General features: G+C 45.7%; 1 protein-coding gene across 1 annotated transcript in view; it reads right to left on the bottom strand.

Annotated features, from left to right (window-relative positions):
* LOC149460684 (uncharacterized) overlaps nucleotides 1-25,332 on the bottom strand; it is a 135,981-nt gene that overhangs the window by 47,971 nt on the left and 62,678 nt on the right. Inside the window, exons 3-4 of the mRNA XM_089679368.1 lie at nucleotides 11,516-13,588; nucleotides 4,682-5,008 (exon numbers count right to left, since the gene is read on the bottom strand). Of these exons, the coding sequence (XP_089535494.1) occupies nucleotides 4,682-5,008; nucleotides 11,516-13,588 (2,400 nt within the window). The remainder of the gene's footprint in view (nucleotides 1-4,681; nucleotides 5,009-11,515; nucleotides 13,589-25,332) is intronic.

Raw genomic sequence — 25,332 nt, 5'->3', positions numbered from 1 at the left:
ACATCCATGAACTGGAGCGAGCTCGTTGGGGTGATAAAGCCAATCTGGAAACACTGTGTAGACGTTCTCCAAGAACTCAGCACACTCCAGGTGTGGAGAAAGTCTCCAGGTGGGTTTAGCCTGTCATTTATCATAGGTAGAAATGTCCACACATGGACTTCCACAGGGGCCCCCGAGACTACATATAGAACCTGTACAGTGTCCCCAGGTCTCCAGGTGGGTTTAGCCTGTCATTTATCATAGGTAGAAATGTCCACACATGGACTTCCACAGGGACCCCCAGACTACATATAGAACGTATACAGTGTCCCCAGGTCTCCAAGTGGATTTATCCTGTAATTAATAATGCACAAATGTCCATATATATGGATTTACAGGGACCATCAATGCCATCTATGCATGGCTTGGACATCACCCATATTACTAGGAGTCCATAAAGCACATGACCACAACAAGATATAAAAGCCCACTCACTGTCATGGAACTTCAGACTGCAGGAACTTCAATCCAGTCACATTGTTCATTTTTTGCACATAAGCACCAAGTTGGTATTGGTGGATCACTTGCAATAAATGGGAGCATGGGGGAGGGGAGGGGGGAGGAATAGAAGAAGGAGAAAGAGGAAAGACCTTAGTCAAGGAGTAGGTATAAGAAGTAAGGGGGAGGGGGGTTCTCCACAATTGGGGGTATTCACTTGAGGTGTAACCACACAGCACAGAGTGGGCAGGGAGGCCCCAGGCACAAGAGTCCGGAGATATAACAAGATTTGCACAGGGTGGATAAACAATATAGGAAAGCGATTTTAAAATCATTGACCTTTCCAGAGTGCTTGGAAGCAGTTAAAGATTTGTATTTATTTGCCTCTACGTTGGCACTGAAAGCATTACATTCTAGAAACAATAGACAAGATGATCATTGTGATGGACTGGTTAAAGCTTGGTCCCAGCTCTCCAGAAAGGAGCAGAGAGATTTGAGATTATGTTGCCCTATGGAAGGAAATTCATGGAAAGGATATTGAATAGAGATAGACTGAACACCCCCCTGTTTGGTTCACAATCGAACATCCAAACCTACAGAGTGTTCAACCACAAACTTTTAACGTGAACAATATACTGAGCGGCATCTTCCAGCATCTGAGTATGTGGTGAGATCCCGCTCAGTTACTACATTCCGGCATGAGTTATATATTAGACAGTCGATCCCCATTTGTCAGTACTAGGTCTAGAATATGATCACCTTGGGTTGGACTTTTTACTGTTTTAGAGAGCCCCATTCAGTTCTTCCATTACATCCTGCTCCTGCTTGTAATAGCAGTTTGAGATTTCCAGTTAATGTCAGGCGTGGTGACGTCACCCATAATGAAAACCTCCCCCTTCATTGCCATTTGAGTTATCTCATCAATCAAGAAGTCATTCTAATCTTCAGTCTGTCCTGGGGGTCTGTATATGACACCAATTCTAAGGGAAGATCCCTCTCTGGTTGGAAGGCAGACCCAGAGGGTTTCCAGTATTTCATTTGTTGTTTGAATTAATGTTCTCCTTATGCTATATCCTGAGCAACATGAACCTCACATTTGTTTCAGCCTGCTGGGGACAGAAATGATCCTCAACAATGACATCTCTGCCCCCATTTCTCAGTTTAAATGCATGTCCAAAAACCTCCTAAATTCCATAGTAAGGAGCTGAGCGCCCTTGTGTGAGGGATGCAGACCATCTCTATTGTACAGCTCAATGTCAGACCACCTGATGGCATCATGACTAACAGAACCAAAACCTTCAGCTTTGCACCAATCCTTTCACTAAACATTGGACTCTGCTATACCAAGTACTTCCTCTTGTTGTCCATTATGGACAGGTAAGACCTCTGAAAATATAACCGTACACCCTAACTGTTGAAGATCCTGTCCCAAATACTGAAATTCCTGTACAGAACACACATCATTCTGGGACAAATCATTTGTGCCAAGGTACATGACACCACCAACGTTGCACTCTTCACTAGCTTTTTTGACAATTTTTAAAATACTCCTTTTATCTCTTCTAACAGTAGCACCAGGTAGACATCTAACTTCCTTTGACACTTCAGCATGATTTCCTAAAGAAACACCTCTTACAACTGAATCACCAACAAGATGATGGCTTCTCCTTTTAGGAGCCTTTTCCACAACACTTGCCTGGAATGGAACCTCAGACAAAACAGTTTCTTTTGGCAAAGCACTTTTGTTCTCAGGGTCCTACTTCCTATCTCACAATCTTCTACGTTTGCAACCTTTGGATCTGCTTCTAGCTCAGAGAACCTGACCCAACAGTTGTCCACACCGCCCTTCTCCTGCACAGTCTTTGAGGAAGAGGCGGCTTTTTGCAGGGCAGTTCAACAGAACAAATTGGCTAAGATGGCCTCCTGATCTCAGACTGCAGGGCACCAACCAATGAATATAGACAAGCAATGTCATCACGTAGGATAGAAATCTGCATACAAATGGGACAACATCCCAGCTTCCAAAAAGCACCACGAAAAACAAATGCCAAACAAGTACTGCACTGAACTAAACCAGACATTTTAAAGAAGATTTTTCTCAAACTGAAACACAAATACTAACCAAAGATAGCCGGCTGTTTCCAAACTCCTACAGTTTTCATCTCCTGCTGATCACACTCAGCACTTCTGTCCTGCTGCACTCCTGCACTTCCGACAAGCAAAGCCTACGGAGTCAACTCTACAGAGCTGTTGTCCCTCTGAAATACAACACTAATTAGGCTCCAGTTAGGACAACAGGTCACCTCTCTTACACACGCTAATTGACAACACCGGGTAGTCTGCACACGCTAATTGAGAACACCCGGTACTCGACACACACTAACTGACAACACCTAGTACTCAACACACTCTAACTGACAACACATAGTACTCAACACACACTAATTGATAACACCCGGTACTCGACATGCTAATTGATAACACCCGGTACTCGACATGCTAATTGATAACACCCGGTACTCAGCACACACTGACAACACCAGGTACTGAACACATGCTAACTGACAACACCCAGTACTTGACACACGCTAATTGATAACACCCAGTTCTCCACATGCTAATTGAGAACACCCGGTACTCGACACACGCTAATTGACAACGCCTGGTACTCAACACGCTAATTGAGAACACCAGGTACTTGATACATGCTAATTGAAACACTCGGTACTCAACATGCTAATTGATAACACCCGGTACTCCACACAGGCTAACTGACAATGCCCGTTATTCGACACACGCTAATTGACAATGCCCGATACTCAACACGCTAATTGATAACACCTGGTACTCGACACAGGCTCATTGACAACACCCGATACTCAACACACTAATTGAGAACACCAGATACTTGATACACGCTAATTGATAACACCCAGCACTTGACACACGCTAATTGATAACATCTGGTGCTCGGATTGATAGTCATTTTCACTGTTTGCTTTTTGTATGGCATATTAATTTGGTCAGTTCCACTTTTTGGTATATTCTTTATGGACCATTTTGAATGTATTTTTTATCAGGTCTATTCAATTGGTTTGATTTTTTGAAATCTAATTTACTTTGTTCTCTATACTACTTACAGTCCCATTGGGGGTTGTTTTGGTGCTCCCTAGTTGCTCTTGGTTCCTGGTGATTTACATCTGACCACTCTTGCTTTCTTGGATGGTACATTCCTCCGGGACCTGGAATCATGTCTCTCATCTTGGATGTCATCTATTTTACATATTGCTCTGACATATGTTGTTGTATTATTTTGGGATATGAGATAAAAATTCTGTTGACCATTTGTTTATTTTCTGGTATATTTACCTATTACTGTTTACATGTTTACTAGAAAGTTTCCTTGTCTTTATGCCCCCTGAAGATCTATAATGCAGAATGATCGAAACACGTTGGGGTAAGTTTGTTTCCTGTGTGGCCTTTGACCTTGTGCAAAGAGTCTTTATGTAAGAACACTGTCAGAGTGATGTTTCCTTTAGAATTTATGTATTTTATACAAATAATGCGTATGTAAAAAAGCTGATAATTCTTTTACCAAAATGTCTTTTTGAATATACAATGGTTCCTCGGTTTACAAATTTAACGCATTCTACAGAATGTTTTTCATATTGTGAAAAATTTGTAAACTGAAACGCGGTTTCCCATAGGAATGCATTAAAAACCAATTAATCCGTTCCCGAGGTCAGAAAAAAGTCAAAAACAGTCTTTTATCTGTTCAAAACTCTTTATAAAATACACTTTAAAGGCATAAATCCTGTACATGGACATGATTTAAAACACGGCAAACATTTCAAACATGGCACAGTACACGTCAACTCTACATAAATCACACTTCAACAGGGAAAACATGGCAAACTTCAACTGTTCAACATTTAAAAACCTTTTCAAAACAATTTCAGTACTTTTTGGAAGAGTAGGAGGATCAGGGCAACTGGGCAGCACTAACACAAGCAGGTTCTTTTTCATGTCTAGGCTGTTTTGGTAAGAACCTTTCCATTGTCTGCTGCCTCTGGTGCCTTTTAAGCATCCCTTAGAAAGTGGACATGACGTCGGTGTCAAAACTGTTCACAAGTCTCTGGGCTAGAGCCTTATCTGGGTGGTGCTGCTGTACTAAAGTCTGTAGGTTTACCCACATTTGTCATGCCTCCTTCAGTTCCCTGGAAGAGAGCTGTTTCTCACTCGTTTCCTCCTCCTGAAATGAGATCCACTCCACCATTGCCTCCTTCTGCAGTTCCACCAGGTTCTCTGTGGTTAGCTCACGGTCGTGTCCCTCCACCAGCTCACAGACATCCTCCTCAGTCACCTGCAGCCCCATGGTCCTCCCCAAGGAAACAATCTCCTCCAACACTGTTGACTCTGGTGCAGGTGCAGAAGCATCGGAGTCAGGTGTCACAACACAATCTGGCCACAAGTTGCGCCAAGCATAATTTAGGTTTCTCGGGCTGACCCCGGCCCAGGCAATGGTGATAATCTGTAGACAGCTCACGATGTCAAAATGGTCTCTCCAAAATTCATGGAGTGTGAGGCTTCATGGATCTGACATCTCAAAGCTTCACCAGAAAAGCTCCCTTGTGTAGAGTTGTTGTAAGGATTTTCCGGCAAGGAGAAACACGATCGGGAACATGCATACACACAGGAATTCCTGCAGGAGAATTGCCGGTTGTGCACATGCACGCAGGAATGCACACACGTGCACATGCACACGCAATGGGGGACATTCGCCAAGCAGTAACTACCTTGTATAACGTGATACACGACCTGCAGAGAAACTTTGAACATCTGGAGAGTAAACTGCTAACCGAATCTAATGCCCTCACAGACACAAATCTCACGGCAGCCTTCAATTCAGCCACTCAGACAGAGACCAGTATGATCCTTGAAACCTCTGCCCTACCAAAGCCCCGGTTGCCTACGCCTGAGGTCTTTACAGGAGACCGCCGGATGATCAGGACTTTTCGAAACTCCTGTGAGTTATATTTCTCCCTGCTCCCCAGGACCTTCTCTTCATCAAATACCAAGGTGGGATTTATCATCAAACTTCTTAGAAATGAACCTCAGTCCTGGGCCTACCATCTCCGTGAACAACATGATCCAGCCCTAACCTCAATGGACTCATTTTTTACCGCAATGGCACAAATCTATGCTGATCCCTTCCGGCGCCAAACCGCGGAAGCTATGCTCAGTAGGCTACAGCAAGGCCAGAGGCCTGTGGAAGAATATGTTACTGATTTCAGCATCTGGAGTTCGGATACTCAGTGGAACGAGTCTGCTCTCCACTATCAGTTTAGTCTTGGTCTTTCTGATACCCTGAAGGATGAGCTGGCCCGACTGGAGGTACCTACCAGATTGGAGAGTCTGATAGACCTGATGATCCATATTGACCGTTGGATTCGGGAAAGACAGGATGAGAGGACTAACAGGAAGATTCTGATATGCTCTGAAATTGGGCCCTCTACGAATGTTGGTTCATCAAAATCACCCACCAATCCAGCTAGGAGGAGCTTTTGGAGACCACAATTATCCATAGCAGAACGCCTTTGATGGCAGAAGTCCAAGCTCTGCCTCTACTGTGGTGATGTGCGTCATGTCATGGCTACCTGCCCAATAAGACCTCATAAGCCCTCCCCTGTTTTTACATGATGAACCCTCAAGGAACAAGCCGGACACACCTATCTTTTCATCTGCAACAACTGGCCAAAAGGACAATCACGGTCCCAGCCATCATAGACTCAGGGGCTTGTAGTTGTTTTATGGATGCTCACTTCGGTACTCAGAATCAGATTCCACTCCGTACCAAAGCACAAAGACTTGCAGTTCATCTGGCAGACGGGTCTGGTATCAGTTCTGGCCCTGTAACACAGGAAACCATGCCAATATTCTGCTACTCTCCTTCAGGACACCAGGAATTACTATGTCTGGATATTATCACCTCCCCGATTTTTCCAGTTATTCACGGCATGCCTTGGCTAAGAGCACGCAATCCAACCATCAATTGGTTGTCTGGAGAAATCTCTTTCCCTTCAGAATATTGTCTGACTCACTGTACTCCTCAAGAGACAAGTGTGACAACTCCTCTTCTCAGTATTCACTCTGATCCTGAGACCATGAAACTCGTTCCTATGGTATATCACGAGTATCTGGAAAAAGAGTGCCAACACTCTCCCTCCTCATTGCTCCTATGACTGTCCGAATGAGCTCCTGCCTGGCGCCAAAATTCCTTTTGGTAGAATTTACCCCTTATCCGAAGTCGAATTAGAGGTCCTCCGGGGGTATATAGACGAAAGTTTGGAAAAAGGGTTTATTTGGTCTTCTACATCACCAGCAGGAGCCGGCATCTTCTTTGTTGAGAAAAAGGATCACACCCTGAGACCTTGTGTAGACTACCATGACCTAAACAAGATAACGGTCAAGAATCGTTATCCCCTTCCATTGATCCCCAAATTATTTCAAAGGCTGCGAGGAGCATGTTGTTTCTCAAAATTGGACCTGAGGGGCGCTTACAAACTAGTGAGAATCCGGGAAGGTGACAAATGGAAAATGGCCTTTCGAACCCAATTTGGGCATTTTGAATATCTGGTAATGCCTTTTGGTCTCTGTAATGCCCCAGCAACCTTCCAACACCTGGTAAACGATATATTTCGGGATTATCTGGATCTATTTCTAATCGTTTATCTGGACGACATCCTGGTTTTCTCCAGTTCCATAGAAAGTCATCGGGTTCACGTAAAGAAAACTACGATAGACTACGCCAGCATCATCTCTACGCCAAGGCCAAGAAATGTGAATTCGAGAGGCAATCCATCCAGTTCCTTGGGCTTGTGATCACTTCTGAGGGCATCTCTATGGACCTCCAAAAGGTGTCCGCCATCTTAGAATGGCCCATTCCAGGAGACAGGAAAGCAGTGTAGCGCTTTATAAGGTTCGCAAATTTCTATAGGAAATTTATCAAAAACTTCTCTGGAATCATCACACCAGTGAGACAGCTCACCAGGCAGAATATTCCCTTCAAGTGGACTCCTGAGGCCAAAACAGCCTTTGAGCAATTGAAAACCATGTTCATGTCCGCACCCATCCTGAAGCATCCTAGCCTTTGTCCTTGAAGTGGACGCTTCGGAAAATGCGGTAGGAGCCATATTGTCATAAAGACAGGGACTCAAATCCCTTCTACACCCTGTCGCTTTCTTCTCCTGGAAATTAAGTGTTTCGGAAAGGAATTATTATGTGGGAGACAGAGAATTACTAGCCATCAAGGTAGCATTGGAAGAATGGCGCTACTTACTGGAGGGAGCATCCCATCCTATTCTCATCTTCACGGATCATAAAAACCTAGAGTACCAAAGACCGCAAAATGCCTCAGGCCACGACAAGCAAGATGAGCATTATTTTTCCTCTCTCTTCGTCTTCCATCTGACGTACCATCCTGGATCAAAAAACGGTAAACCTGACGCACTCTCCCGTATGTTTCCTGACCCAATTGTGCAGTCTGAACCCGACACGATTTTGCCAGCCAAGAACTTCTTACTTCCCCAGACAGACCTTGTAACGGATATAAAAGAAGCCGTGGATAATCATCCACCTCCCATATACCTGCAATTAAAGGACGGTCTGTACTTCCACAAGGAACAGATATTTATGCCCGAAAAACTTTGGACTGTTATTCTCCAGAGATGTCACGACCATCCCTTAGCAGGTTACTTTGGGATTCACAAGACTTTAGATTTGGTCTCTCACTCTTTCTGAAGGCCAAACGCAATAAAGGATTTCCAGGACTATGTGAAATCTTGCACAGTCTGTCTGAGGAACAAGTCTGATAAATCCAAGACTTGGGGCCTGTTGGAATCCTTGCCCGTATTGGAAAAACTTTGGAGTATGATCTCCATGGACTTTATTGTTGAACTTTCCCCATCAGAGGGATTCACCACTATTTTTGTAGTAATTGATCGCCTGTCCAAGATGGCCCACTTCATTCCTTGAAAGGGACTCCTTCTGCCACAGAAACTGCCTCCGCTTTCATCAAGGAGATCGTAAGACTACATGGCATTCCCCTGAATATTGTGTCTGATCGAGGAGTGCAGTTCACATCCAAATTCTGGAAGGCTCTGTGTGAGGCATTAGAGATCGAGTTACGCTTCTCCTCTGATTATCACCCACAAACGAATGGACAAACCAAACTCTGGAGCAATACCTCCGATGCTTCTCCTCATATTCACAGGATGACTGGGCATCGCTCCTTCCATTAGCGGAATTTGCATACAATAATTCCATTCATTCCACCACCAAGCAATCTCCCTTTTACTCTTAACTACGGATACCATCCCTCCTTTCTTCCAGAAATACCAGTGGAGGCCGCTGTTCCAGCAGTACAAGAAAGGATGGAGTTCCTCAGGAGGAACGGTGAAGTATTACAGAAGATGATTTCTAAAGGCGAGTAACAAAAAATGTTTTGACAGAAAGAAAAGGGGCAACTTGAAACTGAAACAAGGGGATAAAGTCTGGTTATCCACGGCTAATCTGAAATTAAGTTGTCCATCAAAGAAAGTTGGTCCAAGATACCTGGGACCATTCACTATCAAGAGAAAGGTGAACCCTGTGGCCTTTGAATTGGAACTACCTGCTAACATGAAGATTCACCCGGTATTCCATTGCTCCCTGTTAAAACCATATATCCCAAGTGGGTTTCCCAACCGGAATTCGGAGGCGCCCGCTCCACTGCTGGTTGAGGGAAATGAAGAGTACGAGGTGGAGGCAATCTTGAATTGTAGAAAGAGGGGCAGACAGACCCAGATCCTCATCAAATGGAAAGGTTATGGACCAGAGGATAACTCCTGGGAACCGTCTACTAATGTCCATGCCCCACGGATAGTTCAAGCCTATCTCTGTCGTCACCCTGAAAAAGAAGCCCTAGTGGGCAGCCGGAGGCTGCCCCTAAGGGGGGGGCAATGTAAGGGATTTCCAGCAAGACGAATTGTGACTGGAAATGCACAATCGCGCACACACATGGTGAAGATTGGCACCAGACAGCCTATTTAAGGACTGTCTCTGCTCATGTTGAGTGCTGACTGGTCTTCAGCTCCCCCCTGTGTCCTGCTTGTTCCTGTATGATTCCTTTGTTGCTGACCCAGCTTGTTCCTCACCTGACTCTGATTGCTCTCCTGATAATGTTTCCTGACTTCGGCTCTGCTCCTGACCTTGGCTTTTCCTTCTGATTCTGTACCGCGCTGCCCGACTGTTGACGACCCTGGCTATTCCATGACATTGCTCCTATCTCTTGTCCTCACTACCTGCCTTGCTCAGGTGCACGCCTGGCAATCTACAGGACCCGCTCTGCCTACTACTACTGTGCCAAAATCAGAGGATCATCAGCCTTTCAAGATATTCTTCAGCAAGAGCTGCAAACAACTACTGGCACTCTTGTTCCCCTGGGTCCTAGACACCCTCTGTTCCTACTCCAGCGGGGTCAGGACTAGTGACACAAGTGAGGTCGACCTCGTCATTTCAGTCTCCCATCGGGTACGTGACACCGAACCGCATTTTTGGGGCTTTCAGTAACCGGGCCTCACCCTACTGCAACTGCATCTACTTAAACCTGTCTAAGAATTTCCATCCAGCCTTTGGATAAACCGCCTCATTCAGCCATTTGGGGCCCGCAACTTTTTCTTCAGGCCACACTGCATCCAGCCTGCATTCAGTACCATGTCACCTGCTATCTAACCTGATGTTACAGGTTCTCTGCTGTCCAGTTTGGCTCCATAAACTCTATGCCTGCTAACCAACCTGACTTTGCTGATCCCCTGACCATTGCCCAGCATGATACTCCTTTGCTGGAAGCCCAGCTTGATGGTCCTTTGTCCTATGCCCAGCCTGATGGTCCTGTGCCGGATGCCCAGCATGCATTTAAGGGTCCGTGGGTGATAGTGTGTGTAATATGTGTTTAAGCTCCCTGTCTGTCTGTCCTGCTCTGCTGTTTGTATTCCTCTGTTTATGACCTTGGATCAGATATCAACTACTCTCTGAACTCTGCCTGTCTTTTGACCAGGGATTGGACCCTGATTACTCTGAATATTGCCTGCCTTGTCAATCAAATATTGCCAAACACAACAGCGCTCAAATCTTGGTGCTTCACAATTCCACATGGTGTCTGTCACTTGATGGGGTTCAGCCCTCCACAGATGGGGGAATCTGGGAACTGTCAATGACAACACACAAGAGGGTGCATTACCGTAATACCAAATTTATTAAAAGATCACAAATAGAATCTCACAAGCCGACCATAAAAACAGACATAGAGCCAGATCTTCAGTCCCGGACAATGGGGTCCTGTCCCAAATACTGCCTGGTTGGGAAACTGATGCATTTCGGGAGATGAACTCACCTTGTACCTGGACTGTCATTGAACCATTCTGCCTGTCAGCCAATCACAAGTACCTGTTGCTGTGCTCAGTTTGCACCTACCCTGGTGTGGTAGCCAGGCACTATAGCATTGTGTATCAGTCCTGGGGGCACCGAGTACCAGTAGGCCTGCCTACCTTATGGGAAAGGGGCTGCTATAGGTAAGGACCACAGAAGCCAGATATAGCGTCCGACCACCTGTGTTAGAGAGACGTGTGACAAGACCTCCAAGTGTTTGTGAAATCTCCCACCACAAAATGTACTCAGCCAATGACAGGGCAGGACTCCATTTTTATTCTTCTCCTGCCATCAATGACCAACCCGGTCCCACACTTCATCCATGTCTTTGGTGACCTCTGATCTCCTTATGAACTGTTTCTTCCATGATGAAGATCAGCCATGGAGTATATCTGAGGTGTATATCAGGGTGTGCTTCTTCCCCACATGAGAGCTGGGATGTCCAGCAACATTCATCTAGAAGACATTTCCCGCACTCAAGGTACTAATACACCTCCAGGGTTGTGTGGGACCCCTGATGTACAGGAAGACAGGACTTCAGTGAGGAACATTTCCCTCACTCAGGACAGGAAAGTGGCTTCTCCCCTGCATGAGATCTCTGATGTTTGGAAAGATGGGACTTCTGTGAAAAACATTTCCCGCACTCAGGACAGAAATATGGCTTCTCCCCTGTGTGAGATCTCTGATGTGTGTGAAGACTGGACTTGTCTGAAAAACATTTCCCACACTCTGGACAGGAATACGGTTTCTCTCCTGTGTGAGATCTCTGATGTCTGCAAAGACTGGAATTCTGTGAAAAAGATTTCCCGCACTCAGGACAGGAATACGGCTTCTCCCCTGTGTGAGATCTCTGATGTGTGTGAAGATTGGACTTGTCTGAAAAACATTTCCCACACTCTGGACAGGAATACAGCTTCTCTCCTGTGTGAGATCTCTGATGTTTGCAAAGACTGGAATTCTGTAAAAAACATTTACCGCACTCTGGACAGGAATACGGCTTCTCCCCTGTGTGATATATCTGATGTTTGTGAAGACTGGACTTGTCTGAAAAACATTTCCCGCACTCAGGACAGGAATACGGCTTCTCCCCTGTGTGAGATTTCTGATGTCTGTGAACACTGAATTTGTCTGAAAAACATTTCCCACACTCAGGACAGGAATACGGCTTCACACCTGTGTGACATCTCTGATGCTTGGAAAGATTGGAATTCCGTAAAAAACATTTTCCACACTCTGGACAGGAATACGGCTTCTCACCTGTATGTGATATCTGATGTTTGTGAAGACTGGACTTATCTAAAAAACATTTCCCGCACTCAGGACAGGAATACGGCTTCTCCCCTGTGTGACATCTCTGATGTTTGGAAAGAGTGGACTTCCATGAAAAACATTTCCCACACTCAAGACAGAAATATGGCTTCTCCCCTGTGTGAGATCTCTGATGCGTGTGAAGACTGGACTTGTCTGAAAAACATTTCCCACACTCTAGACAGGAATATGGCTTCTCTCCTGTGTGAGATCTCTGATGTTTGCAAAGACTGGAATTCTGTGAAAAACATTTCCCGCACTCTGGACAGGAATACAGCTTCTCCCCTGTGTGAGATCTCTGATGTTTGTTAAGACAGGACTTGTCTGAAAAACATTTTCCGCACTCAAGACAGGAATATGGCTTCTCCCCTGTGTGAGATCTCTGATGTTTCTGAAGACTGAACTTGTCTGAAAAACATTTCCCACACTCTGAACAAAAATATGGCTTCTCTCCTGTGTGAGATCTCTGATGTTTGTAAAGACCAGACTTATCTAAAAAACATTTCCCGCACTCAGGACAGGAATACGCCTTCTCCCCTGTGTGAGATCTCTGATGTGTGTGAAGACTGAACTTGTCTGAAAAACATTTCCCACACACAGGACAAGAATACGGCTTCTCTCCTGTGTGACATCTCTGATGTTTGGAAAGACTGGACTTCCATGAAAAACATTTTCCACACTCAGGACAGAAATACGGCTTCTCCCCTGTGTGAGATCTCTGATGTGAGTAAAATCTGGTCTTCTGTGAAAAACATTTCCCACACATCGGACAGGAATACGGCTTTTCTCCTGTGTGAGATATCTGATGTGTGTAAAGATGAGACTTCTGTGAAAAACATTTCCCACACTCAGTACAGGAATACGGCTTCTCCCCCGTGTGAGATCTCTGATGTATGTAAAGATGGGACTTCTGTGAAAAACATTTCCCGCACTCATGACAGGAATACGGCTTCTCTCCCGTGTGAGATCTTTTATGCACATTAAGATGGGATTTAGAAAGAAAACCCTTCCCGCACTCAGTACAGGAGAACCTCTTCCCTGTTGGAAGGCCGGCCCAGTCCCGCACGGTCTGAGGTTCCTCAGGATACGAGGAATCTGATGGTCCATCTACACTGGGTGGTGCCGGATGGACATTGGAGGGAGCCGGGTTTTCTCCTGGACTATACTGTGTGATGTCCTCATCTTCTACTTTCCAGTCTGGAGACAAAGTGAGACAATCCTCGGAGGTTTTCCTCATCTCCCGGCCATGGACTAAAATACAAAGACAAAGAGGATTACTAGACAGGAGCTGATTGGTTCCCCCAAACCAGGACTCCGCCCACATCAGGCAGCTTGGTCTCCGAGGAGCTTACAATTCCACCCTCAAGGGAACTAGGAAATGGCTCCTCTGATCTCCTACCAGGTCATTTCTTTATTCATGGACTTTAGTCAGAGAGTGAAGAAACAACCAGAACTGTCTTTTATAGGAGGGACAGTGATGAGGGGATCATTTTCCTCTCCTCCGTTCCCAAAATCCATTCACTATATCCCTCTGCTCCTCCCAAACAATTGTATATTGTGTCCTCACTGCTTCCTTCTCCCCCCTACGGCACCCACCACCTCCTCCTATTACTCCACTCTCCCACTGACCCGAACACCTCCACTAGTGGTTTCTCACGCTCCTGCACATCCCGCTCCCATGCCACCTTTCTCACCCTTCTCCTCCTCCTAGCCGCGGGGGACATCTCCCCGAATCCTGGCCCTCCACCACCTCCCTCACCCGCACAACACCCTCCCGCCTCCACGTCCTACTGCAACCCCCGCAACTTAGTGTCTGTCCCCCTGCTCCCTAAAATCTCCCCCCCATTTTCATGTGCACTCCTGAACGCCCGTTCGGTGTGCAACAAGCTTACCGCCATCCACGACCTCTTTGTTTCCCGCTCCCTCAACCTCCTAGCGATCACAGAAACCTGGATCCAGGCCACTGACTCTACCTCCCCTGCTGCACTCTCCTATGGAGGTCTCACCTGGACCCACTCACCCACTCACCCACGGTCGTAAAGGTGGTGGGGTTGGTCTGCTCCAGTCACCGCAGAGCACCTTCCGAGTCCTCCCAAACCCCCCCTCCCTATCCTTCTCCTCCTTCGAGGTCCACTGTGTCCGACTATTCTCCCCAACCCCCCTGAAGATTGCTGTGATATACCGGCCTCCTGGATCCATACCCCGCTTCCTGGATGACTTCTCCTCCTGGCTACCCTTCTTCCTCTCCTCTGAGCTACCCACCATCATCCTTGGGGATTTCAACATCCCTGTCAACCTCGACAACCCAGACACAGCCCGTCTCCTCCACTTAACCTCCTCCTTTGCACTTGCACAGTGCATACAATCCACCACCCACTCCGACGGTAATATCCTTGATCTTGTCTTCTCCAACCGCTGCACTCCCCACAACCTCACTAACACCCCCTTCCCTCTCTCTGACCACAACCTGATCACCTTCTCTATCTCCTCGTCCTCCAACGCCTACCCCTCCAAATGTCACTACTACCAGCCGTAACCTCCGCAACCTTAACCCTGCCCCCCTCCACTCTGCAGCTGATCAACTCTACGACCGCATCCTCCCCCTGTCCTGCCCCGACTTGGCTTTGACCGCCTACAACAATGCGCTCTCAACAGCCCTTGACTCACTAGCGCCTTTAACCACACGCAACATCAGACCCCGACCGCTCCAGCCCTGGCAGACTGATCACACCAAAACCCTCAAATGACACAGTCGTGCCCTGGAGCGACTATGGCGCAAAACCAAATCCCAACAAGCCTTCACCCGCTACAAATCTGCCTTCCGCACCTACACCTCCTCCCTCCATGCTGCCAAACAGGCCTACTTCTTGACCCTCATCAAGGCCCTCTCCTCCAATCCCCGCTGACTCTTCTCTGCCTTCAACTCTCTACTCTCGCCACCCCCACCTCCACCCAGCACCTCACTCACTGCCCTTGAGATTGCCAATCACTTCAAAAACAAGATTGACACAATTCGCAAGGACATTGCCGCAACTCACACACCCTCTCAACCCGTCCCCTCTCACACAGCTACCCCCTCATCCCCCCTCCCCCTCTACATAATCCGCAGGGACTTCGTCGCTGCTCAAACTCCCTCCAACCCCCTTCACCCTCACTCAGCTACCCCCTCATCACCCCTCTCCCACGGCCCCACCACTGCTCTGACCTCCTCTTCCACCCCACCCTACATTCCTCATACTGAAGCTCCCCCCACACTCCGCACCTTTGACCTTACTACCATCGAGGAAGTCTCCAAGATCCTCTCTGATGCCCACCTCACCACCTGCCCCCTCGACCCTATCCCCTCACAACTCCTACGACCTCCCTCCTCCTCCATCCTACGCTCCCTCACCCACATCTTCAATCTCTCCCTCTCCTCAGGCACTTTCCCCTCCCCTCTGAAACATGCACACATCACCCCCATACTTAAAAAGCCCTCCCTGGACTCCAATGACCCGATCAACCTCAGACCCATCTCCCTGCTCCCATTTACATCTAAACTCCTCGAGCGCCTAGTCTACACCCGCCTATGCTCTCACCTCAACGACAACAACCTCCTCGATCCCCTACAGTCCGGCTTCCGTCCCCTACACTCCACCGAAACTGCCTTACTCAAACTCTCCAACGACCTGCTAACCGCCAAAGCTAATGGCCACTATTCAGTGCTCCTACTCCTTGACCTCTCTGCGGCCTTCGACACAGTCGACCACCCCCTCCTCCTCAAAAAACTACACTCCCTCGGCCTCAGAGATTCTGCTCTCTCCTGGCTCTCATCCTACCTGTCACAACGCTCCTTCAGCGTTACCTATAATGCTACCACCTCCCCCTCACTCCCCCTCTCTGTTGGGGTCCCTCAAGGCTCCGTCCTTGGGCCCCTTCTCTTCTCCATCTACACCTCCTCCCTTGGCCAACTCATACACTCTCACGGCTTCAACTACCACCTCTATGCCGATGACACACAAATCTATCTCTCAACCCCCCACCTCACCCCCTTGGTCTCTGCCCGAATCACACACCTACTGAGCGACATATCTGACTGGATGTCGTTCCACTTCCTTAAACTGAACCTCTCCAAAACCGAGTTTCTTGTCTTCCCCCCAGCCCAGACACCACCCCCCATTGATTTCTCCGTCACATCCAACAACGCCACCATCAAACCCGCCCCGCAGGCCAGAGTACTTGGTGTCATTCTGGACTCCAACCTATCCTTTTAACCCCAAGTCCAATCTTTAACAAACTCATGCCGCCTCCACCTCTGCAACATCGCCAAAATCCGCACGTTCCTAACCCCAGAAACCACTACACAGCTCATCCACTCCCTCATCATATCACGACTCGACTACTGCAACTCCCTCCTCACTGGCCTGCCTCGCCGCTGGCTATCCCCGCTTCAGTCCATCCTGAATACGGCTGCCAGACTCATTCACCTTTCCAACCGCTCTGTCTCCGCCACCCCCTTCTGCCAATCCCTCCACTGGCTTCCGATTGCGCAACGTATCAAATTCAAAATCCTAACGCTGACGTACAAAGCTGTCCACCATACTGCCCCGAACTACATCACTGACCTAATATCCAAGTACCACCCAACACGCACACTCCGCTCCTCACAAGACCTCCTTCTCTCTAGTTCCCTGGTCTCCTCCTCCCATGCCCACCTCCAGGACTTCTCCAGGGTGTCACCCATCCTCTGGAACTCCCTGCCCCAACCCATCAGATTATCACCTACTCTCCTCTCCTTTAGGCGCACCCTGAAAACCCATCTCTTCAGGGAAGCCTACCCCACCCTCTGCTAACTTGCTGACCTCCTCCACTCTCCTACCACTCCATCCCCCACAGCTATCTCCTCCTGTGCCACCATCCCCTCCCTCCTAGATTGTAAGCTTGAAAGAGCAGGGCCCTCAATCCCCTCATGTTTTGCATTGTATTGGTATTGTTCTGTCACATGTTCTGTCCCCCTTTGTAATGTACAGCGCTGAGCAAACTATTGGTGCTTTATAAATACTGTATAATAATAATAATAATATAGGACGAGGGTCCCCACCCCCTCTATCACTCATCGCCATCTTCCCAACACAAGAAGTACTGCACTTCCTTATTTACTCCATGATTTAGTCATGAAGAACAGCGGGGCTGAGCCCCACCAGAGGTCAGAGAGTGAGGATGGGGGGAGAACAACCAAGATGAAGACTGGACTGATCCTGAAGACCACCATCATTGGGCTATTAAAAAATAGTGCAGCGCTAACAACCTATACTAAAATACAAATGAGATAAATGGAAATATCACATATAGAATGCACAATAAATATTCAGTGTTAGGTGCTCATAAAATGAATACTATGTTCAGCAGTCCATCAATGCCAATGATGGTGAAAAATCACAGCAAAACTCAGTGAGGTGATCACAGTGCCACTCAGTGTGCGGTCAATCCACAGATGGCCAAGATGGCCCCTCACCTCCTTGATGCGACCCACTGGGCCAAACAGCTATGTAGGTGACCTTATACACCCAATAAGGTATCATCAAAGGATGGAACGTATGGACAGATCCCTCCAATATCTTCTCCTATCTCCTAGGTACTTGATTCCACAAAACCGTTTAAGATACCATTAAAAACAAAGAAGATTCTCCATAGTGTAATCCAGTTTTAATAATAACATGAATATAAATAAAATGCCCACTCACATGTAAAATGACAAAAATCAGCTTTTTCCCATATCATGGGTGTGTTTCCATGGTTCTCATGCTAAGAAAGTGCGTACCTTAACGCGTTTACGTCACGATCCACGTGACTTCCTCAGAGTAAGTGACTTACTGGAATCGAGTACCTAGGAGATAGGAGAAGATATTGGAGGGATCTGTCCATACGTTCCATCCTTTGATGATACCTTATTGGGTGTATAAGGTCACCTACATAGCTGTTTGGCCCAGTGGGTCGCATCAAGGAGGTGAGGGGCCATCTTGGCCATCTGTGGATTGACCGCACACTGAGTGGCACTGTGATCACCTCACGGAGTTTTGCTGTGATTTTTCACCATTATTGGCATTGATGGACTGCTGAACATAGTATTCATTTTATGAGCACCTAACACTGAATATTTATTGTGCATTCTATATGTGATATTTCCATTTATCTCATTTGTATTTTAGTATAGGTTGTTAGCGCTGCACTATTTTTTGTATTTTTTTGTATTTTTATGTTCTTTCCTTGTGGTTGAGGTGAGTGTGTGCTGCTTATTAATAGGTGTTCCATTGAGCGCAGGAGTTTTTTTTCATCATCATTGGGGTATTGACTCCTCCCTCATTATCACTTTCTGTTTAAGGGTCCAAAGTTGGAGGATGTTATCACATTATTATCACCATGTAAAAGTCTGTGCTCCAATCACATCATCCGATATAAAATGTCCAGCTGGGAGGAAATGGGGGTAACAAAAGAGAATAACAGTTAGGTCTATATAGTATCAGAATTATGTAATGCACAGCATAAAGTGTGTAGTGCAGGGGTCAGGGGAATGTAAAATGAAATATAAATGATATATTTCACTTATGATGAAAATCAACATTTTGCTAGCAACTTGAATCTACATAATGTACATAAATACAGTCTCAGAAAGAAAAATATCTAATGTGCAGGATTGGGAACACAGCTCAGGAAAGTGACCAGGGGATTACAGGCTGATATCACCCAGTCCCCGCCCTACTCTGGACCAATCAGTGAGCAGTATGGGTGGAGGAATGGATTTAGTGTTCATGACCCACCTGTGCTGATCTCTGTAGGAGTGTCCTCCTCTATAAATGTCCCCGTTATTCCATCCTCCTCCATAGACTGCTGATCATCCCTCACATACGCCTCTTCTTCTTCTGCTTTCACCTCAAATTCTATATCGATTGGATCTCCACTCTAAATCAAGGAAATGAGAGAAAATATCATCTGTAAAATGTAAGGTCACATAAACAATCCACACATTGTCTCTACAAGTCCATGTTCTAGATGCTCCATCCCACCAACCTTGTAATAGTGAGGGATGGTGTGACCTTCCTGTGTGGAATCCCGGGAATACAGAGGACGGGGACATCTCTCTGGTGGGTTCCTGTAGCTGGATGACTCCACCATGGTATCCTGGTACAGATCTTTGTGTTCTTTTAGAAGCTCTGACTCCTCCATCCCCCCATCCTCATCCTCCTCCTCTTTTATCTCTTCTTTAACCTCAACTTTAGGATCTCTCAGGTTTCCACTCTGAATATATAATAAAAATGCCATCAATGGTAACAATGCAGATAATGTACAGATCCTAATGATACTATCAGTGATTGGAGAATTTCCCAGAATTCCCGGCACCGCTCACCTCTCCTGTCAGCAGCTCCATCATCTTCTTGGTGACTTCTAGAATCTTCTGCATGTTGTGTCTCTCAGGGTTTAGGGAGTCACATGGAGGCACTGTGATGGTCATATGATCACCTGACTTCAGAAGAGGAAATCTCTGTATTGCGGAACTAATAGGAATATCATGTTAGACTCCCAGAATCCTCCTCACCTCTCCGGTCAGGTCTGTGTTTTATTAATAGAGATAAGAGTGATGTCATGTGACCTCCCAGAATCCTCCTCACCTCTCCGGTCAGGTCTGTGTTTTATTAATAGAGATGAGAGTGATGTCATGTGACCTCCCAGAATCCTCCTCACCTCTCCGGTCAGGTCTGTGTTTTATTAATAGAGATGAGAGTAATGTCATGTGACCTCCCAGAATCCTCCTCACCTCTCCGGTCAGGTCTGTGTTTTATTAATAGAGATGAGTGATGTCATGTGACCTCCCAGAATCCTCCCCACCTCTCCAGTCAGGTCTGTGTTTTATTAAGGGATACGAGTGATGTCATGTGAACTCCCAGAATCCTCCTCACCTCTCTGGTCAGGTCTGTGTTTTATTAATAGAGACAAGAGTGGTGTCATGTGACCTCCCAGAATCCTGCTCACCTCTCTGGTCAGGTCTGTGTTTTATTAATAGAGACAAGAGTGGTGTCATGTGACCTCCCAGAATCCTCCTCACCTCTCCGGTCAGGTCTGCGTTTTATTAATAGAGATAAGAGTGATGTCATGTGACCTCCCAGAATCCTCCTCACCTCTCCGGTCAGGTCTGTTTCATTAATAGAGACAAGGGTGAGTATGGGCAATTACCCATTAAAAGACATAAACACAATCTCCCATAGAGTAATACCTCTTTAATTGAGTAAAAAACAGATCCCGATTCACAAATTCTCACTCACATTTTTTGTTTTTTCTGTCACGTGGTATATATTTTTTTCCACTGTTTTTTTATGTCACTAGTTTTTTTATGTGCGTTTGTTTTTTTATTTGTGGGGGAGTGACTGCTCACATCCAATTAAGGATGTTTTTCCTTGACATCTGTGTGGTTCCTCCAGTCCTCAGTCTGTTAGTGACAGTGCTCATTATAGAGTCCCATTTGGACAGGTTTTATGTTCTCACCTATTGGTTGAAATGATCTCTTATCTGATTATCACTGTTAGATCCATGAAGTGGATCACTTCACGTACACATCATTATTATTTCTGTATGTGTGAATACACTTCATGCTATTGATATCACATTAGATCCCCTAGTGGATCTGTATTCACTTTCATTGGATCCCTAGAGGATCCCATCACTCTTATACACATGTATTGGTTTCACTGTATATAATTCTATGATGATCACTCATTAGTATATGTTTGTATATTCAGTATTTCTATTCACTTATTATTTATATATTAGGTAGCGCTGCATCAATTTATTATGTTTTTGGTTATTTCCCTGTCATAAGGTATATGATAGATGGCAGCAGCTTCCTCTTATTAGGAGTTTTATGTCATCAGTATTGAGTTAGGAGTGCAGGAGGTTCACACCATTAAATTCTAGGAGCAGACCTCCTCCGTACTCCATACTGATGACCTAGAAGGGGCTATAAATGTGTCCCCTATAGATAATACCGGGGACTAAAGGTTGTCACCATTTCAGCACACACAACTTAAGGTTTGACATGTTGGATATCTATTTACTCGCTGCAACCTCGGCTTTTATATTTTTACACATAAATGGGTCATTTATTGCTTTTTTGTGCCCTGAAATCAGCTTAAGTGTATTTTTTACTGAAATTTGGAATTTCCTAGACTTTGTGATAATATTTTGTGACATAAAAAATTAGAACTGCCGCTATTTTATTCTCTAAAGTCTCTATTTTCACAAAATATTTTGGGGGTTTTATGTCATCTTTAGGGCTAAAATGATTTTTTAAATGTTTGCAAAAAGGGCTCTGGGAGTGAAAGGGAGAAAGGGTAAGAAGGACACTCCCCTTTCCTGAGGAGCAGCCAATCAGTTCTCATTACACTGCAAGGTCTCTCCCCTCCCTGCTAGTCCCCGGGTGCGGTGCTGGAGACAGGCGGGGGAGGGGAGGAGGAGATAAACAGTGCAATGTTACACATATTAAATGTTTTAGTCGCTATAAAGCCCCATTTATTTTTTAAACCCCCAGATATTCCTAAAAGAGCCTCAGATTTATATACATTTTCTGTTAAAAAGGAATGTTTCCTTCCTCCTGAGCAGCAATGTAAGGGGCTCTATGCTCCATACTCCTGACCCCGGCACTCCATCATTGTGTTGGCTGCATAGTGTAATGATTGCCCATTGGCTGCCTGTGTAGTGTCATCATTGCCCTTTGTAGGCCATGTATGGTCAGGATGGTCCTTGTCTTGTCTATTTATTGTCAGTGCTGTTTGTTTAGAGGACCATATTACTAGAATTTATCTCCACAATGAGGAGAATGTTCCGGCCCCGGAAGTGGGGGAATGTTCTGCCCCTGAAGGGGTTAATCTGGGTTCCCACACTATATATGTGTGTATCATCATCTGCTGGAGATAAAAGACGTCACAGTGACTATGGAGGAAGAGGACGGACATGACTATGGAGGAAGAGGACGGACGTGACTATGGAGGAAGAGGACGGACGTGACTATGGAGGAAGAGGACGGACGTGACTATGGAGGAAGAGGACGGACATGACTATGGAGGAAGAGGACGGACGTGACTATGGAGGAAGAGGACGGACGTGATGATGGAGGAAGAGGATGGATGTGACTATGGAGGAAGAGGACGGACGTGACTATGGAGAAAGAGGACGGACATGATGATGGAGGAAGAGGACGGATGTGACGGGGGTTAGTGGGTGTAAATAGGAAATAACATCTTGTTACCTCCTCTGCTGCCAAGTGCCGCAAAATGTCTCTGCTCTGCTTCCTCCCAACTCACCTCTCGGAATGGCCTGTCTGTACCTGACATCATTTCCTGTCTGTACCTGACATCACTTCCTGTCTGTATTCCATAGAGAAGTCCTGTCTGGGGAGAAATGAGATCACCATCTTGTGGAGTTCAGAGGAACTGCAGCCCGAGAAATGTCCCCTACTAACCATTCCTGCATTGTATCTACCTTACAGAGATACCAGGGAAGATCAAAAAGAACTAAAAAACAGTAAGAAACAATAAACCTAACTCTTATGCAACCAACTGTTTAAAAAAGATATTTTACTACAGATAGAAAAGACTTAAAGACACAGAACACAAGATAAAAACAAAGGTATACATAATAAAACAGAGACCTCCAAAACAGATGTTTTTGGGTAAAAAAATATGCAAAAATACATCCAAAAGCATAAAAATAAATATCAATCCACTCATAATGAAGATGTCAGACATAAATGACAAGGATGTAATGGTCACAGAGGAATGGTGGTGGAGATCTCTCACAGTAAGAACACTTCCTTGAATGGTTCTATAAATAAAGAATGAATCCTGGAGGGAATAAAGCTGTAAAGCAATAAATAATATATAAACTGGGCCATCCACTTCATCCATAAAGACATTGTGATTGAAGATCTTCTAGATCACATAGAAGGAGGACTCATCCATGATTTCATACATTTGTTTGGAAGGATAGAACAATCCTCAGAAGGGAACATGTAGGATGACAGGAAAGGCTCCTGACTGGTGAGATCCTCCAAACATAATGATGACATCCATGAACTGGAGCGAGCTCGTTGGGGTGATAAAGCCAATCTGGAAACACTGTGTAGACGTTCTCCAAGAACTCAGCACACTCCAGGTGTGGAGAAAGTCTCCAGGTGGGTTTAGCCTGTCATTTATCATAGGTAGACATGTCCACACATGGACTTCCACAGGGACCCCGAGACTACATATAGAACCTGTACAGTGTCCCCTGTAATGAACTGCTTCCCACCAGGCCTATAGCAGAATGACAGCTGAGCGGGATCTCTCCCATCCTGGGTGGACATCATATGAAGTCCTCCAAGTCTAGTGGCTCTGCTGTATCTTGATATGTCACCTGCTGTGTCCACCAGATGACAGATCATTGTACCAGGCCAGCCCAGTACCATGTGATTGCTATGACCAATCACAGTGATCACATGACAGTTGTACACAATGAATGGCTTTCATTCATAGCCATCCATTGTGTACAATTGTGATGGTCTCTGTGATTTGTCACTGGCTCACTACCTCTACTGGAAATTTATTCCAAGCATCAACTACTCTTTCAGTAAAATAATATTTTCTGAGATTAGTTGTGAACTTTCTTCCAGTTAGTTGGAGGTCATGTCCTCGTGTTCTTCATTTTGGTTTCATATTGAAAATCCTGCCCTCCTGAACCTTCTTCACTCCCTTGTTGTATGTAAAGGTTTCAGTCATGTCTCCCCTTTCCCTTCTCTCCTCCAGACTGGACATGTTACGTTCCTGAAGTCTCTCCTGATATCACTATTTGTATTCCCCGTCTCTGGACTCGTTCTATCTTATCACCTTTATGTAAGTGAGGTCTCCAGAACTGGACACAGTATTCTACATGAGGTTGCTGGTGACCCCTCTAGTGATAGAAAGATCTATATAGAGGAATCGGGACCTCCTTCCTCCCGCCGCTGACCCTTCTAGTGATATAAAGATCTATATAGAGGAATCGGGACCCCCCTTCCTCCTGCCGGTGACCCCTCTAGTGATATAAAGATCTATATAGAGGAATCAGGACCTCCTTCTGTGACGAATGTGCGCCATAGAGGCATGGACGCTGTACATGACAGCCATCTTGTTAGGTCTCAGCCATGTTCCCTTCTGTCCTCCCCCCTCCTTTGTCCATGGAATGCATTGCTACAAGCTGAACGGAGGTCAACAGGATCTCTTATCCTAAATAAAACACAGATAGATCATCTCCAGGGCTGTAAACCTCGAATTAGTCTGGTTCCAGGGGGTCTGCTGGAAAATCACTTTCCTCTGCTGGATCATAAAACAATAACTCAGTCAGTCATGACCTGTTAGGCCATTAGGGCAGAGCGTGCCATAAAACGTACATTCCACAACAGTAATTTTTCATACAATTCATACACTTCAGCAGGAACTGGGCACATTAATATGAAGTATATATACAGATAGATCACTTTAATGTGAGTCACACAAGACCTTACATTACTATGTTAGTACCTACAAGAGAGAAGAAGCCGTCTCTTCCCTCCTGGGTGACAAGGGTGCGCTATGTTTGGTATCTTTGTGTTTGGAATATAATTCTGAATATTAATCTGCCAGTTGCTAGGATGCTGCCTGTACCTATTGGAGGTTATTGACCTTAGTATGAAATTGGAAGGGATTTGGTCATAACCTTGGTTACCGCCTAACACCCCTCCCCAAACTGGATGATTGGTCATTTGTTCTCAGGAGACACCCCTTTGATATGATAGAAAAAGACTGACAGCCTGGAGAAGACAGCTCTCGTGTAACATCAATCAGGAACCATCTCAGAGACTTGAGAGCCAAGGCAATCCTTTTGTTCGGACAATTGGACTCTGCTAAACCAAGGATATTGCAAGTATTCTGCCTTCAGGACTCCTTTCTTTTATTTCTCTGCTGTTTTATTGTTCTTTATATCTTTGTTACATCTTTTTCTGTAAATATTTTAATTGCACCATTTTGTTGAGACGTAGAAAGGGAAATGGGTGCTAAT

The sequence above is a fragment of the Staurois parvus genome, unplaced genomic scaffold, assembly GCF_062004578.1.
Source record: "Staurois parvus isolate SC_StPar_1 unplaced genomic scaffold, SC_StPar_1.0 ptg000222l, whole genome shotgun sequence".
Lineage (NCBI taxonomy): Eukaryota > Metazoa > Chordata > Amphibia > Anura > Ranidae > Staurois > Staurois parvus.
Note: the sequence above shows the minus strand (reverse complement) of the source record. Positions and strands in the feature narration are given on the sequence as shown.